General features: G+C 33.8%; 1 protein-coding gene across 1 annotated transcript in view; it reads right to left on the bottom strand.

The window, feature by feature from the left end:
• Positions 1–16,552, bottom strand: part of LOC143915940 (uncharacterized) — a 63,197-nt gene that overhangs the window by 4,384 nt on the left and 42,261 nt on the right. The window contains exons 2-11 of the mRNA XM_077436760.1: positions 12,121–12,918; positions 7,455–11,832; positions 7,386–7,401; positions 6,596–6,701; positions 6,380–6,507; positions 6,167–6,332; positions 4,560–4,674; positions 4,008–4,083; positions 3,795–3,935; positions 1,525–1,681 (exon numbers count right to left, since the gene is read on the bottom strand). Of these exons, the coding sequence (XP_077292886.1) occupies positions 1,525–1,681; positions 3,795–3,935; positions 4,008–4,083; positions 4,560–4,674; positions 6,167–6,332; positions 6,380–6,507; positions 6,596–6,701; positions 7,386–7,401; positions 7,455–11,832; positions 12,121–12,918 (6,081 nt within the window). The remainder of the gene's footprint in view (positions 1–1,524; positions 1,682–3,794; positions 3,936–4,007; positions 4,084–4,559; positions 4,675–6,166; positions 6,333–6,379; positions 6,508–6,595; positions 6,702–7,385; positions 7,402–7,454; positions 11,833–12,120; positions 12,919–16,552) is intronic.

Raw genomic sequence — 16,552 nt, 5'->3', positions numbered from 1 at the left:
AATGTGCAAATTTAAATAAAAGTTAAGTGGCTAATTACTAAATAAAATAATAAGAGCAATTAATTTTAGAATTTAGTGTTAGTGTACCGTTAAAAGAGAAAAATAAAATGCGAAATAATGTTTTTTTTCCACACAAAATGTAGACAATATTTATATGTAAATGAAAAAAAAAAATACATTGATAGACATATCGGATGAAAGGTACAAGAAACTTTATATATTTTTACAAATAATAATAAACATACCCATACATAAAACCTTCCCATGATATTTTCATGAAAATATATATATGCATAAGTTTTAATACAAATTTCGTATTTATTTAACAAATGGAATCGGCATATACAGTACAAATGTAAGCTTTATAGAAACTAGTCTTTTAGTATATATTATATATATATAGCCCACAATACCATATAATTCTATTGATTTACCCCTATTTTTTATTTATAATTGTGTGTATGTATTGCACATATTATTTTTGCATTAGTTTATTCTTATATATACATAAATGCAGTGTTAAAATAGGCATATAATACAGATACACATATTATATATGGTTGTGGCTATTTGCAGGTACTATATCTGCAAATTATTGGCTATTTGCAGGTACTATATCTGCGACAGGCGCAAATCTTTCTGCGCATGCGCGTGAACTGTCACTGTCAGCGTGTTTACTGCGAAAATTTTGTTTTAAGCCTCTTAAAATTTAGTTCGAACTCGTGAAGTGACGTAGAGTAAAAATATAATCCAAATTAGTTAATGTTGTTACGTATACTAAAAAGAGCCGCCGGTTAAGTGCGATCGGATTAGGCCGAGGCGCATCCCTGACACTGTGCGACCGTTATAATTGGTTTCGAGGATTATCTGCAAACTAAGTGCAAGTAGGTTAAACAATGGCCACCGAATTGGCGTAGTAGCGGCACTCGGTCGCATTCCCGTGGAGTTCTCAGACGTGACCGAAACCGTGGGGCTGATTGTCGTGGGAATACATATCCGAGTACGTGACCATAACAATAGGTAAACAAACCGGACGTCGAGTGACCTATCCGTTATAAGGCGGTACTTCTGGACGGAGTACTGCTAGTGCGTGTATCTCCTTAATCATCAATAAATGCTGTGACACGACTTTGGCCTTTCACTTAGATCCTCCACCCACCTAAGTCTAGCATACATTAAATGTAAGAAATTATAATCGCGCATGCGCAGAAGGCTTTGCGCCTGTCGCAGATATAGTACCTGCAAATAGCCACAACCCATATTATTATATAGGACATATGTATGAACAAAAAATAAATAAAAAAAATCAGTGTTTCTCTAAAAAATAAGCAGAACATAATAAGTACAAATAAAATACAATAAAAAGGAAAACGAGACACAGACATCTTCGATTGAAGTAAAAGCTTATGTTAGTAAAGAGCGACAGATGCGTGTATTTCACGTGTGTGATAGCACGAGAATGAAGAACACCATACATGCAAAACATATCATAATGTTAGCAATGCAATGAATGAGAATGATGGCTGACTTGATTTAAATCTGCCTCTGTCGGTTTGATGATTTTTCTCGGCTCGCCGATTCCGTGAACGATAAACAGCAAATGGTCCACGCACTTTTTCGGCTCGCCTTCCTCCACGGCGATTCCGGACAATCCCCTTTGCACGGTCCACTTGGGTGTGAACTGTTAGAAAATGCAAGTTTCATCTATGTCTTTCTACACATCATACAATACCAAGAACCTCAAAACAGTGCATTGCTAACTGCATTTTTCTCTCTCTCTAATGTGTGTGTGTCTGAGTAGTCGCCTTCATAATAATATATTACATCAATCATGCTGTACAAAATGTGCAATATGAAAAACCAAAGTTTCGATCACGAATTGCGTGTATAATATAATATGAATGACATCGATTTAAAATTATTAAAAGTTTCAAGCAAAAATAAAAATTATATATATTGACAACATACTTGTGTGCCTTGTTTTTCTCTGACAAGTATGGCGGTACATTTAAGTGCAACAAAGTAACAAATAGAACATGCTTTTCTTATGTTTTTAACACAATATGATGATAAAATAATATTTGCTTAGCAGGCGAGCTCCGTCGTCGTAGAAACAACGAGAATATAAACATTAAAACCAAAGTTAAAAAGCTTCCAATAAACACAGAATGCTAGCAAGTATAATACATACACACAAAGTGTGATTTCAAGACTTGAAAACGTTTCAGATATTTAGTTAAGTTTCAATCTGAGTTGAAATATCTATACGCAGGCCCGGCCCGAGGGTATATGGCGCCCCTAGGCGGATTGGTTCAATTATTAAACTATAAAGTTCTTGAAATTTTGTGTTGAAGAAAAATATATTAAGACAAAAACGAAATTTTTTTATTCAAAATAGGCACGTTTTATGTATAAAAATGAATAAAATAAAATAAAATACGGATAACTATGAATATAATCGGTAATGAAGACATTTATTTATATTCAACAATGAATTGTAGAATTTTATAGACATTTCTTCTTTCGAATATGATTGGTTAAGTAAATTTAATTTCGCGAAGCAAATCCATCCCCGATATATATGTATATATACATACATATGTTTCAGAGGTATTTTATATAAAATAAAATTCCACATTTTATTTGTACTGACGACAGTTTGCTGTTTTACAAATTTTTATTCGTGAGTCGTTGATATTTGACAGTCAACTTCCTACGTTCCTCGTAAATTATAATATTATATAATCATAACACAAAAAATTAAGTAAAATATAGAATGTTTTATAAGTTCAAAGTCAATTTTTTTTTTCAATTTAACCCTTTGAATGCTGACGTCTTTTCTGTTGAAAGCCCGCCACGGTGAAAATTTTGCCAATATTTCCAACTAGAATTATTTAGAAATCCAATAGAAAGCAGGTATAAAAATTGTAGCTAATCCAAACAAACCCTAGATAATTACCGCTGAGGATTTCGAGTTTTATAAAAGTGTGTTTAGACTCTCTAATATATCTTGCAACAATATAAAATAAACAAAAGAAGTCTATTAATGAATGTATTTTTCCAAAACTAGTTCCATATTCTTCAATGCTGTTAAAATGTAATGCTCACAATCTAAATGCCAAGCCACAATCTAAAATGCTTAGTAGTTAGGGATTTCCATGGGGAAATTCTGCAGTGGTTATAAATTCAGAAATTCCGGTGTAAACCAGTCTTTATACACGACCCATATTCAATGCATTTTTTTTTCAATGCTACCTGGAAAGACTTAGCGAGTATTATTCTTGTTTAATTTGGACATGCTCAAAAGACAATGCCTATCGGCGTTTTTCAGGCTCATAGACTTTTTGGCGAAACGTCGATCAGCATTCAAAGGGTTAATAATCAGAAAAAAGAAAAATGGGGGCGCCTCGCAGCGCCCTAGGCACGTGCCTAGTCTGCTGTACCTTTGAGCCGGCCCCGTCTATACGTCATATGTATAGATTTAAAAATTAAAAAGTGGATAGCAAATTTGAAAATTACAAACAAAATAAAACAATTGAAAATATAAATGCTTTGATAAAAAGGATAACCACAGTTTTGAGGTTATTATAATTTCGAAATCTGACAAATTCAATATACATAAATTTATTTCTAAATGGTGTTATAAGTCGACTTACAATCAATGCATATATCCGATATCCGATATGAGGATTGTGTCATTTGAAAAGATATTTTTATTAAAATAAATTATTCCGATGAGAGTAGGAACAAAATACGACATCAAAATCATGCACCTATCAGATAATTATACTCACTGGAGTGTTGCTCCAAGAGTCCGGGCTGGTCGCTTTCATGAAACGCATGATTATAGACGGGCTGTGCATTACCACTTCCTCGTCGGCGAGTGAAATTTTCCTATTCCACGTCGAAGTTATGACTCCCAGACGATATTCCTCCTGGAAAATCGAATTTCAATTACACATAAACCCTTTTTACACATTAATTTAAAGAATAAAACAATCAATCACTTCTAAAAGATCGGAGATATCTTCGGCGTACGGCACAAATCTCGGATCAGACGTGCCTTTGTAAAACCAACTGCATCTAAAACGTCAAAAAAGAAAATCATGTACACACTTCAAAAGCAACTATGTAATGATAATGTAACGTAGGACCATGAGAGAGAGTATCCACTGTCTAAGTAGATTCGTGGGTGAACAATAGACCCCGGATTAGGCTAACGGGACGCAGTAAGTACCCCAAACAAAGGATACGCTGGAGTTCTTACAGACCTGGGCGAGTGCGTGCGTAAACAATAGACTCGCCAGGGTAAACCTTTAATTGCTTAGATAATAGACACATTAATGGATCAGGGAAGTTGTGCTGTGCAACTTGTCCTTTATAATGAGATACACACGGTAGATAAGATTAATCTGGAGTGAGCGGTGGTTCCATGTGGACCTTTTGAATCGTTGAATAAATGCTGTGAAGCGACTTAGGCCTTTCATTTGGATCCTGAACCCACCTCTATGCAAAAGTATTTTATCTGAGACCTGAACAACAATAATATAAAAACTCACCTCCGTACTGGAGCCGGATTATCTCGCCAATAAACCGGAACTCTTTCCCTTTTGGATAAATTAACATCACAACGACCACCATCTGTCACAACTATTGTATCAGCTGCCATTTTAGCTGTAAATTTTTAATTATAACAATTAATTTCATCGATTAAAAATGTGTGTAATGATTTTTAATATATTTTATAGCCGATACATAATTTCCCAAACTCATACGTCGTACTATACCAATGTTAATTTCTAGACTATTCTATGTTTGATCTATTCCGTAATATATTATACATACATACATATATACCAGATATAAATACATATTATCTAGCAGTATAGCTCGGTCGTTGCATTTGCTTAACACCGAGAGGTACCCGGGTTCAAGCCCTGGGCTGGCCTCAATTGAAGAGAGCTTATTCGGATTATTTTTGCAGTACTGCTGGTTAGACTTAGATATTTGTGACTCCGAGTCGATCGTTTCCCTTCAGAATTTGCCAATTTATCTGATTTCATTGTTGAAACGGTTCCTCATCAAATTGGCAAATCCATCCTATCTACTATTTGTCACCACTATTTGAATATGATTTCATATTTATAATCTATAAATTTATTTACTTATTTTTATTTACATTACATTTATTACATTTTTATACCAGAAAGGACTTACAGGTACTAACTCTAACTCATCAAATTGGCAAAAATCATCCTACCCACTATGTCACTATTTGAATTCTTTATTTACATATATACCAGGAAGGCCTGACAGGTGAACCCCAATGCGCCTTCCTGACCAATTACAAACAATACAGCATTTTTATTATACAAGTCACTGAATTACTAGACACTGAAAACTCGCAAATTAACGAGACATCTATGAATTGTACATAAATTTTATTGTACATAAATCATACTCAAATAGTGGTGACATAGTAGGTAGGAAGGATTTTAGCAATTTTTAATCGGGAACCGTTTAAACAATGAAATCAGAGAAAATTGGCAAACTCTGATAGGAAACGATTGACCTGGAGTCACAAATATCCAGGTCTGACCAGCAGCACTACAGATATACTCAGAAAACTCTGATAGGAAACGAGTTTGCCAATTTTCTCTGTTGAAACGGTTTATATAGATGTATACCAGGAAGGCCTAACAGGCAAACCCCAATTCGGCTTCCTATCCAATTACAAACATCGCAGCATTTTTTAATACATAAATCGCTGAATTTCGAGAGACTGAAGAACACAAAATTAACTACTAATTAATTAATCTATAGATAAATTATAGATTTAGACTTGTACATACATTTTTACATATTGTACATAAATCAAATTCAGATATTGGTGACATAGTGGGTAGGATGGTTTTTGCCAATTTGATAAAGAAACAGTTTCAACAATGAAATCAGATAAATTGGCATACTCTGATGGGAAACTGGCATACTCTTGGAGTCACAAATATCTAAGTCTAATCAGCAGCGTTTAAGATTGGTACAAAATCGAACCCGGTAACCTCTCGGTGCTTAACATAAACGCAATCACCTTTACTGCTACTTTTGCTACTATGATACAGCGAGTTTCGGAAAACAAAGTAGACCCATTATGTATGTAATAGCTTACACGAATTAAAGGCATCTTCCAGAGATTTAGAGTCAATATTAGAGAAGGGTTTCCATGATGAAGCATCCTCGAAATTCGATTGGAAAAACCAATGACGTTGTACTGGTTTGTACGGTTGATCTTGTTTGCTCTGTGAAATCATATAAAAAATCTGAATGTTTAACGTCTGATATAATAAATGTTAATATGATCATGTGTAGAAGTTTGCATTACCTCTGAATCGGGTGATGGAGTTTCAATAATAGGAGTGTCCATCTTCAATGTGTTGAATATTGAAAAGAAACGGCTGTTTTTCACACAGCGATGATCGAACTTGTTTATTTTTTTTGTAACACAACGTACTAAAAATGCACTATGCGATTAAGTCAAATGTCTTTGTTATATATTGTATATCATTTAAAAAGCATCAGTATTGAAGGGATAGCAAACCCAGTGTTGCACCAAGAAATCCTTTCGAAATATGATATAAATTCATATTTAAATATATAAAACACCGTAAAGAAATATCACTCAAAGCATCGGAACTATCGTTAAACTGCACAATGTTTTAATTTATTTCTTAATACAAGTACAAATGAAAGTGTTCTATTCGTATAAAAGAGACATAAAGCTTGAACAAAATTCAACGAACGCTTACAACAACGTACGAAATCAAGAAGATAGCCAAAATATAAAACGAATACATCAATCGGTAAGGTGCAAAAAGTCACGAATTTGGAAGGATGGGATAAACAAAATGCACTGAACTGTGAAAAGCCTATTTTTTCCACACAATAGTTATCAAATTATAAACTTCACGGCAACATATGCACATATATATACCGGATTGCATTTTATGATAATTTTAAATGAATAATACTGTACAATACAATAAAATAAAATAAAAAGAAACTGACATCTGTGTGATAAATTTTAAAACACTAAACATTACTAAGTATATATGTATATAAATGTGGAAGACAATAAATTTTATTAGTAAATAAATATCACTTATATCTAAAGTATATAATTATAATATTGTATTTGCATTTATGTACAGAGATTTAAGGCAAATAAATAATAATCAAAAACTGAAAAGTATCATACATACATAGATAGATAAAAGATCACTAAATAAATTCATAACATGTTTTTATAAACAATTTACATTTTCATTTAATTTTGCATATACAATATATGTATGTAAATATCATCGATATGTTTAATGAATAGGTATTACGTTAGCTAAATGTGTTCTAATTAAAAATAAAATAAAATAAATACATATTTCAAACGTTAAAGTTTAAACTCTGGCACATCTGATGATTTCATCATCGAGAAAAAATTGAATAGTGGAATTGAATCATCTCTCTTTTCGTTTTGATTTTGCGATCCAACGACACAACTAGAAGTTGAAGAATTGACTAAATCTGAATTTTTCACCTCGACCGTGTTAAAAGAGTTTAAAATATCGTTATCGTTTAGTTTGAGGCTTTCGTCAAAATTTTTGATGAACGCATCATTAGATACGTTTTGAAAAGGATCATTGTCAATTGGTTTGTGGTCATTTAAATTGGATTCTGGTTTCGGCACTTCGAAGGAAGATAATGTATTCAAAGAACTTGCTGATGTATCAAAATTGTTTTTAATTTCTTGGTCAAATAATGAACATTTTTCAGAAAACTCTGGAGAAGAATCTTTAGAAGGGGCAAAACTATCAAAGTAACTTTTTTCATTAGTTACCACATCGAACGATGAAACATCACGAGAATACTCTGGCTTGATTTGAATTTCATCAACATTTTGGATTTCACTTTTTGTACTGTTGAAAGCAAAGGGCATTGTATTAGGATTCGAAATGTTCTGATTGATGAACATATTCTCTTCAGATTTTACAGCGGATTGAAAATTAACTGCATTGTCACTTGCAGCAAAATGTGGAATAGAATAAGGAGATTTTTCTATGTAATTGGAATCATCCAAATTTTGAATTGTTTGATTGTTTAAATCGAAAAACGTATTATTGTCATTTGAGATACTCTGTTGACTAAAACTACGTTCTTCTGGTTTTACTACAGTTTCTGAATGTATTGGATCTTCGCTGACAAACGATGATACAGAATTAGAAAAGTCTTCAACATAACTAACCGGATTTTGGATTTTGTCATTTTCATTATAATTATTCAAGTCAGAAAATCTACTATTATCAGGCATGACACTTTGATGGGTGAAGAAATTTTCTTCTGACTTTACTACAGTTTGGAAATTTACTGCATTGTCATCCGAGACAAAATGGAAAGCAGAATTGGAAGATTCTTCTATATGATATTGCATTGTGTCATTTTCATTGTAATTATTTGAATCATTATTATTCACAATACTCTGTTGGGTAAAAATATTTTCCTCGGGTTTTAATAGAGTTTGAAAATTAACTGCATTATCATCTAAGGCAAAATTAAAAGCAGAATTGGAAGATTCTTCTACATGACTAACCGGATTTTGTATTGTAACATTTTTATCATAATCATTCAAGTCAAAAATTCTGCTATTATCATTCAAAATAGTTTGATGTGTGAAAATATTTTCCTTGGGATCTAAAACAGCCACATTCTCATTCCCAGTATGAGATAAAATTGTATCGGGAGACTCTTCTAAATGACGAACTTCTAGATTTTGAATCGTGCTATTTGCATCATAATTATTTTTATCATTTAAAATATTTTGCTGTGAGCAGTTACTTTCTTCTGGTTTTACTGCAGTTTCTAAACTAACTGCATTGTCATTTACAACAAAAGATGATATAGAACTAGAGGATTCGTTTGTAAGAGTGTCAGTTGATTTTTGATTGTTGAAAATATCATTTACAAAACTCTTTTGAGCTAAAGACGCATTCAAAATGTTATAATCGGTGGAAAAAAAGTCTTCAGATTTTCCCAGATCATCCAAATTTGCATTTGAAAATATTTCTTTGATTTCATTGTCAGCTTTAACAGTATCATCTTCATTTTCTAAATTGATTTTCAATTTTTCTGTACTCTCTCCGCATATTAAATTATTAGACAAGTCGCACGGTAACGCAGACGACTGTTGTGATCTCATATTACTGTAAAAACTAAACGGAGCACCCAAAGTTCCCATATTCATAGAGGGATATTGACAAGGATTCATCATCCTAATTTTATCATTATCTTGATTGAAAAATATAGGCTGATTCACAGAACACTCAACATCTTTTTTCAAACTGAAAACATTTTCTTTGGAAATATCAGAGATATAATTCGATTGAGGGTCGAAATCTTGTCGCACTAGTTCTTTATCAATATTAGAAGTGTTAGATTTTACCGGAACAAAAGCAGAAGAATAAGAAGACAGCAGAACAGGTTCAGATTGAGCATGAAGAATTGTATTATTTTCCATGGAGCCCTCAAAAGGATCTATGGTATTAGTGAATATTATTTCATTCCTGGTAATTGGAAGATCGTCATTATTTGGCAAGCATTCACCGTGAATGAATTGAGGTTTAGCAACGTGATCGTCATTTTCAGAAGGCAAAGAATCACTCGGTTCTATCATATAATCTTCTACTTTGTATTTGTTTTGAATATTAAAATTAGTTTGATCTAATTTAATATTTAGCGTTTGAACATCGACTTTTTCTGAATTTTCTTTATGCACATCCTTTAAGTCGGTAACAAAATTAGAAGACTGTTCTGAATATATGCTACTTTCATTTGCAGTAGTATTTTGCATAAAATCAGTCGTCATTTGATTAATGGGTTGATCTGATACAAAAGAATTCGGCCACTGTTGCTCTTGCTGAACATTCGTAGTATAAAATGTTGGAATTTGAGGCAAATCCGTAGAAAACTGATTACGATCAATCGACAGAGGAGCAGGGTCGTTTGAAAAGAAATCATTGGATGCCAAAAAATTGTGACTTTGATCTAAATTAGAATTTTCAATGCTATGATCATTTTTTATATTGAAAAAATGTGGAGCACTAGCAGTAACAGAGTTTGGAAATGAATTCGTATCATTTTTTATACCATTATCCGTTGAATTGTTTATGAATTGATTCGAGAAAACATCCGAAGATGTAGAAACAGTTTCAACTCCTTGAAGAAACGGTGGAGTATTTACAGGTTCCATTGTCGACGGAGAAAAGAAAGATGGCGTGTTTTGAACAGAATCAGAATCTGAAAAGCTGGGTATATAATTATACTGCTGCGATTGGTCAAATTCGTTCGAAGTCTCCTCGTAGTTTTTTACGTCAGTGTTTTGGGAAGTACTGAAGAAAGATGTCACCACATTTTGCAACTTTGATAAGTTCACTTTATTTTGAAAAACGTTCAATCCAAAACCAGATCCCGTATTCGACGGAGTTAGCCGCGATTGGTTTTCATCGAACGGCACTTGATTAGATTCGACTGACTGATTACTACTTGGACTGTGGGTTTGAATGACGTTAGCACTAGCATTGGGAATAGGCGGTGGAATATTAGAATTTTCTATAGGTCCGGAATAATACTTAAGACGCTTGTTAAGCGCTGACATTCTAAATTTATTGTCCGTTTTATTTGGAATTTGTTGAGACGGAGGCGGTATAACAGGAGGTACCTGAGGAGTTGGCAAATGTTGAGTATTTGCATTGCCAATTTCGCTGTTTGCAAACTTAGTTGGATCAAAAAATGTAGGTGCATCGATTACACCTATGTGGTCATTGTTATTTTGCACACCTGTAACATCAGGCACAGTACTTGAAATGTTTTTATCGTCTTGAACAAATCCTACAGATGCCAATTTAGGTGGCATACCGCCTGCTAATTGTGGGTTAGAACTTGTTACAATAGGATCGGCCACTTCTTGGAAATTTTGATTAATATTTATAGAAGCCATTGGTGTATTTATGGGTGAAAATTGTGGAACACTTGGATTTTCTACGTGCAGATTGGATGATTTCAAAGGCGGACTAGTTGGGTTTAAAAACTTAACTTCCAAATCTGTTTTAACAACTTCAATTTCACTTTTCGGTTGCCACGTGTCGTGCGTATAACTGAATGGACTACTCAAACTTTCAATTACTGTATTTCTTTCTTCAACAGGACTAGATAAATCTGCTTGGATTATATTTTGACCAAAATCTACATTAGACCTATCGTCTAAATGTAAAGGCACATTGGTATTCACTAAGTCTTGGCTTGGTGAAGCATTCAAATTGAAAATATTCTCACTATTAACGTCGCTAGGCACATTGGAAAATGGCGTTGCGTTAAATGAAACATCAGGTACGTGAGTAAATGGAGGTGACGAAAAATTCACCGACGACATATCTCTTTGAGCTGTTTTGGGATCGAAAATACGAGAAGTGGTTTCGATCGAAATGGAAGGTTCTCCATTTGATATGACTGTTTGATTCGGATTGAAAACATTTGCCATTTGATTAGCCGGCGGTAAGGTATTAATGCTAGGCATTTTATATGCTTCTTCAACATTCGGAGCTACTGAATGCGGCGGGGGAATGACCGGCATTGAATGAGCGTTGAAATTGGGTGGATTTTGAGGAAAACTATTGTACGGTGGCATTCCGTGGACTGCGGGTGTACTTTCAACGTCACCGAGTGTCAGACCGGGTACTTGAGCATACGTCTTCTTTTTTTTGATATTCATACGGAACAAGTTACCGGAACCTGTAAATAAAAATGAAATGAAATTAATATTAAAAAGTAAACATATCACACTTAAATTTATTTTATTTCCTACTATAAACTTTATTTTGTAAAATTTGAATAAACAATAGAACAGGCATACTTTTAAAAAATGATATACACAAAGATTTACATGCCAGAAAATTACTCTTGTGGGTTAATTCTACTAAAATTAAATCCACGTGCAATTACATAATTGGAATGTGAATTATAGAAGTAAAGATTATATTATAATATACTAAAGTGATAAAACAAAATGTGGTTTCTTACCGATACTAGGTGGTTTTTCAACAACGTTCTTGTTTAGTTCTTGACTTTGAGGATTTTGAAGATTTGGATCAAAATTAGAGGAAAATCTTTCATTATTGCTTAGAGCAGAATTAGTATTCTCAAAGTGCGAACCTACAATTTTGCATCGATCGTTGGAAAACTCGTCTCTATTGAACAGAGGAATAGCCGGTTGTTCCTCGGCCTGTACCCCATCTTGGCTATACGACTCTGTGTATATATCCGGTACAAACGACTGACTGTATGCATCAATTTCATTAGAAACCGCCGGTTTCGATGGGAAACGACCCAAATTCAGAATGCTGGAGAACGAATTGAGCACCGTGCTCGCGACCTGCGGCAAAACTTGAGGCAACTGGGAAAAGTTCTGAGCCAGATCCGAAGTCAAACTCTGACTCCTTGTAGAGGGGTCGTCCGTGGAATAGGATTCGATCGCCACTGGCGAGTTCAGATCTATTTCAGAGAAAGCGGACTCTTCAACTTCAGCTTTTTGAGTGTCGAATTTAGACAGGCTAACGTTTGGGATCGCGTGCAATCGGGCATAATACGAATCTATGTCGAAATCGTCGTCGTCGTGTTTCACGTTGGCCATTTTATTGAGCTTGTCGTTGAGTGCATTTTGATGTGGCAAACTACTCGAGGAAGAGTGGGGTTTGACATGGTCGTTGGGGATGTTGGAGCTGGTGAGGAGCGGCCTGTTGGAATCCAGTGATAGCGGGATAGCTTTGGAATCTCTGTGCTCGTGGGAGGCCGGATGATGATTGTTTGGTGCTGAGGAATCTGAAACAAACAAAACGAAAGAGTGAGCTAAACGTGAATTATGTGCTATTAAATTATAAGTAACTGAGTAAAAAAAAAATATGTGAAAGGCAAATAAGCTACGGCGTTATGTCGCTGAGACTTATTTGACTGTTGTGTCGAAATAGTGGTATTGATTGAACATTTCGTAAAGCTCCTCGCACACGCACAAAACTTTTTAATTTCAACGAATCGATTTTTCGACATTCGTAGTCGAGAGCCTTTTTCAAGCTGCATTTTTGATGGGGTACCATTTATCGGCAGGGCAAAATAGCCCTATTTCCAGACAAATTAGGCATTTATCACTACATAATATGCAAATGACTATCTGTATAAAATTTCTCCCTGCAAATAAAAAGAATGCCCCTCTCTAAAATAGTTCACACGACCCAATCGGGGTTCGCCCAGCAAATCAAACGTCAAATGGGTTGCCAGTAACAAAAATAAATACCGACCCTAACAACCTAATCTTAAATGAATAAAAACAAACCCTAACTTAACCTAACCTAATCTAACCTTAAATTTTGGCTGCAAAGATATTACGATGTGTTTGGATGAATATTACGATGTGTGGACCATGAAGAGAGTGGGAATGGACAGGAGCGGGGCGACTAGAGAGATGTAATAAGAATAGAAGGGCCCTTACGAACAAATAATTGTTGTCAATTTTACGCGGTACGTCTCTATAAATACGCTACATCGCACGTAGTACAATCGGATCAATTTACTTATAAAAATGTATCCCATGTTGTTTATTGTGTGTTTTTGAATGTATTGTGCAATTTTTACAGATGCTTGCCCATCTTGCGAGTAATATAAACAAAGAGAGAAGTTTTTATCGGTCATACGTCGAGCACCAAGCGTTAAATACGACTGATGCTAAAATTATTTAGATCTATCCGTGGACAGAATGTCACTTGACAACAAAAGAACACCTAAAGCCACTTCTATTAATATTACATTTCTCTAGGGGCGACGCGCTATCATCCAACTGTCAAAAATTATAATTCCACTGATAGAGGCCAGTGAAAATGTAATGGGATATGATGTCACTGAACTATACCCAGTGAAAATGTAACTGGTTATGATTTCACTGAAAAGTCAAATTTTATTTTTGTTACTGGCAATTTTTTAACATTAGCGGAAACAATTACATAAAGCAACGTTGTAATGCGGTTTCCATGGGATTTCCCATTTCAAATACATACTTGGCGTTTTGACAGCAAGAAGTTTCATGCGACACCTAGTGAGTCTATTTGAAGATAGTCTTAACACTAAAACCAATAGATCGCATGTATAAAAACAAGTATGTTCATGAAGTAACCGGAGTGAACACTTGGACTGTAACATATTCATTTCCATATATGTATTAATATACATACATATTTACAAAATGTATCGCACTGAAGAAATGCCTCATTTTCCATTTATTAAGCAAAATGGACAATGCTTTTATGATGCAAAATTTTGTAAAGAGCTATTTCAAAAATTTCTTGCCAAATTAGCTAACGCTTTCAGGACACTGATAATCTACATTTAGTACAATACGAGACTAGCAGTTAAAAAATTAACGATTTTTTTACTTCTACCAAATTTTGAACTCGCTGAAGAACTACAAATTAAAAAATGCAATTCTTAAAATACATACAAATATCTATGTATGTGTATAAAGATTCGTGCAAAAAACGCAGGTTTATCTTCGTTATTATTGTGCAAGTTTTAAGTGCCTATATGCATACATATAATATATACTGTGTGGGATGTGTGGTTAATTTAAAAAAAACGCATGATAATACATACATATAATAGAAAATGAACACAATGCAACACCAAGACTTAAATTATCGACGATTTAGCTCAGATGTTTATATAAATTTCTCATTACATTATTTTAATCATACGAATTTTAGAAATAGCGCAGCACGCCTACTTTGAGAATGTAAATTTGCAACATATAGCAAGATATTTATATCAAAAATTTTCACTCTATAGTGGAGCCGATCTAGCACGAGACTTAAGTAAATGTGTATACATACTATCGCATTCACCCTTCACTCGACCCGTGGTAGCCAATTGCATTTCGTTTCAGTTTCACATTGCATTTTGGTCAAGAAATACGACATTATACGTGCGTATAGCGGTCGGTAGAATTCGACTTTTATTTTTTGTTAGTTTTGAGTTCGTTTTTTGTATTTTGAAATATTTACATCAACAAAATTTTTATTAATTATTATTAATTTATTTATGGATATTATTAATTTATTTATGGATTACGTATATATTTTAAATTAATAGAAATTTATATTTTTTAGACGATAAAAGTAATTGTCAACGGCATGTTATGGACAGTAAAACTCACAATAACGTTGCATTGAATTATATTGCAATAATATTATATAGTTAAATAAGAAATAATTAATAAAAAATAAATAAATTATTAAACGTCCTTACAATGTTACATACTGCACGAATGCGACAGTATGCTCGGTTCTCGTAAGTCTCACGCAACATCAGATCGACTACAACAACCTGAATTTACGCACTTATAAAATTGGATTCTAAAAAAAAGCTGGTTATTTCAATGAAATTATAGGCACAATAGAAAAATCAAAAACTGTAGTAAAAAAAAGTTTTTTTAAAAACAAGCCTCTCTTATGTTTTGTATATAAAATGAAGACAATATATAAAAAAAACCTACTAAGATTAGTAAATATAATATAGAATAGATACTGAATCGTTAGCGAAGTGAAATATAGAAGAGGCTTGTAAAAAAGGTTTGATTCTATACAATACATGAATAATTTAGATAGTATTCAGTGATATTTTTGGTCTCCTGCTTATTTATTACAGGTGTTGCCTCTGTCTGTATAAGGCTTTATGAATTCATAGAGATAACAGCATCAGAAAACAATATTAATGTCACATTCATTCCCCTAAAACTCTCATGGTTATGAGAATTATCCTTAAAATTTAATACAACCCAATTATAATACGATGATGCAACTTTTAAATGCTATATAAACAACACCTTTTCGTTTTGAAGCGTCCATTAGATCGTTTGTTTGACATTTAATTAAAACCAGTCATGTTTTAGGAATCGAAGAGCATTAGTCAAAAATCAATAGCGACATACTAAAAATCGAAGGATAAGGCAGATAAGCAAAAATGTACTAATTGTGTAATTTCCTTTTGTTTGATGACTTGAAGGGAGCGGGCGATGATTAAAAAATATACATTATTTGCAAGCAATGGGGACAACCAATGTCTACATCCGGTTGGATCACCCCTCTTCCTAAAACAACATCACCTTCGGTAAACAGCATAATGAGTCGTTATCAATTCCTTTGAACGCTACAATTTCCGCATGAATCACACCCAGGCGAGTTTATCAGCTTATTGGGAAAAGGTTTTGGTTAATTGGATCGGCTTAAAACATGTACCAACTACCAACTACTACCACGACTACTGCACCATTTAAATTCCACTGACGGTTACAAATCTTGGAAAAATACATGCCGACTAGTCCCACCACTTGTATGTACGTGTGTATTAGGTAGGGTTTGGTTGTTAGCATGTGATTGTTGTCACGGTCAAGTCCCATTGAACCGAAAGTCGA

This window comes from Arctopsyche grandis, chromosome 8 (genome assembly GCF_051622035.1).
Source record: "Arctopsyche grandis isolate Sample6627 chromosome 8, ASM5162203v2, whole genome shotgun sequence".
In the NCBI taxonomy this organism is placed as follows: domain Eukaryota; kingdom Metazoa; phylum Arthropoda; class Insecta; order Trichoptera; family Hydropsychidae; genus Arctopsyche; species Arctopsyche grandis.
This window is presented reverse-complemented; position numbering and strand designations above follow the sequence as displayed.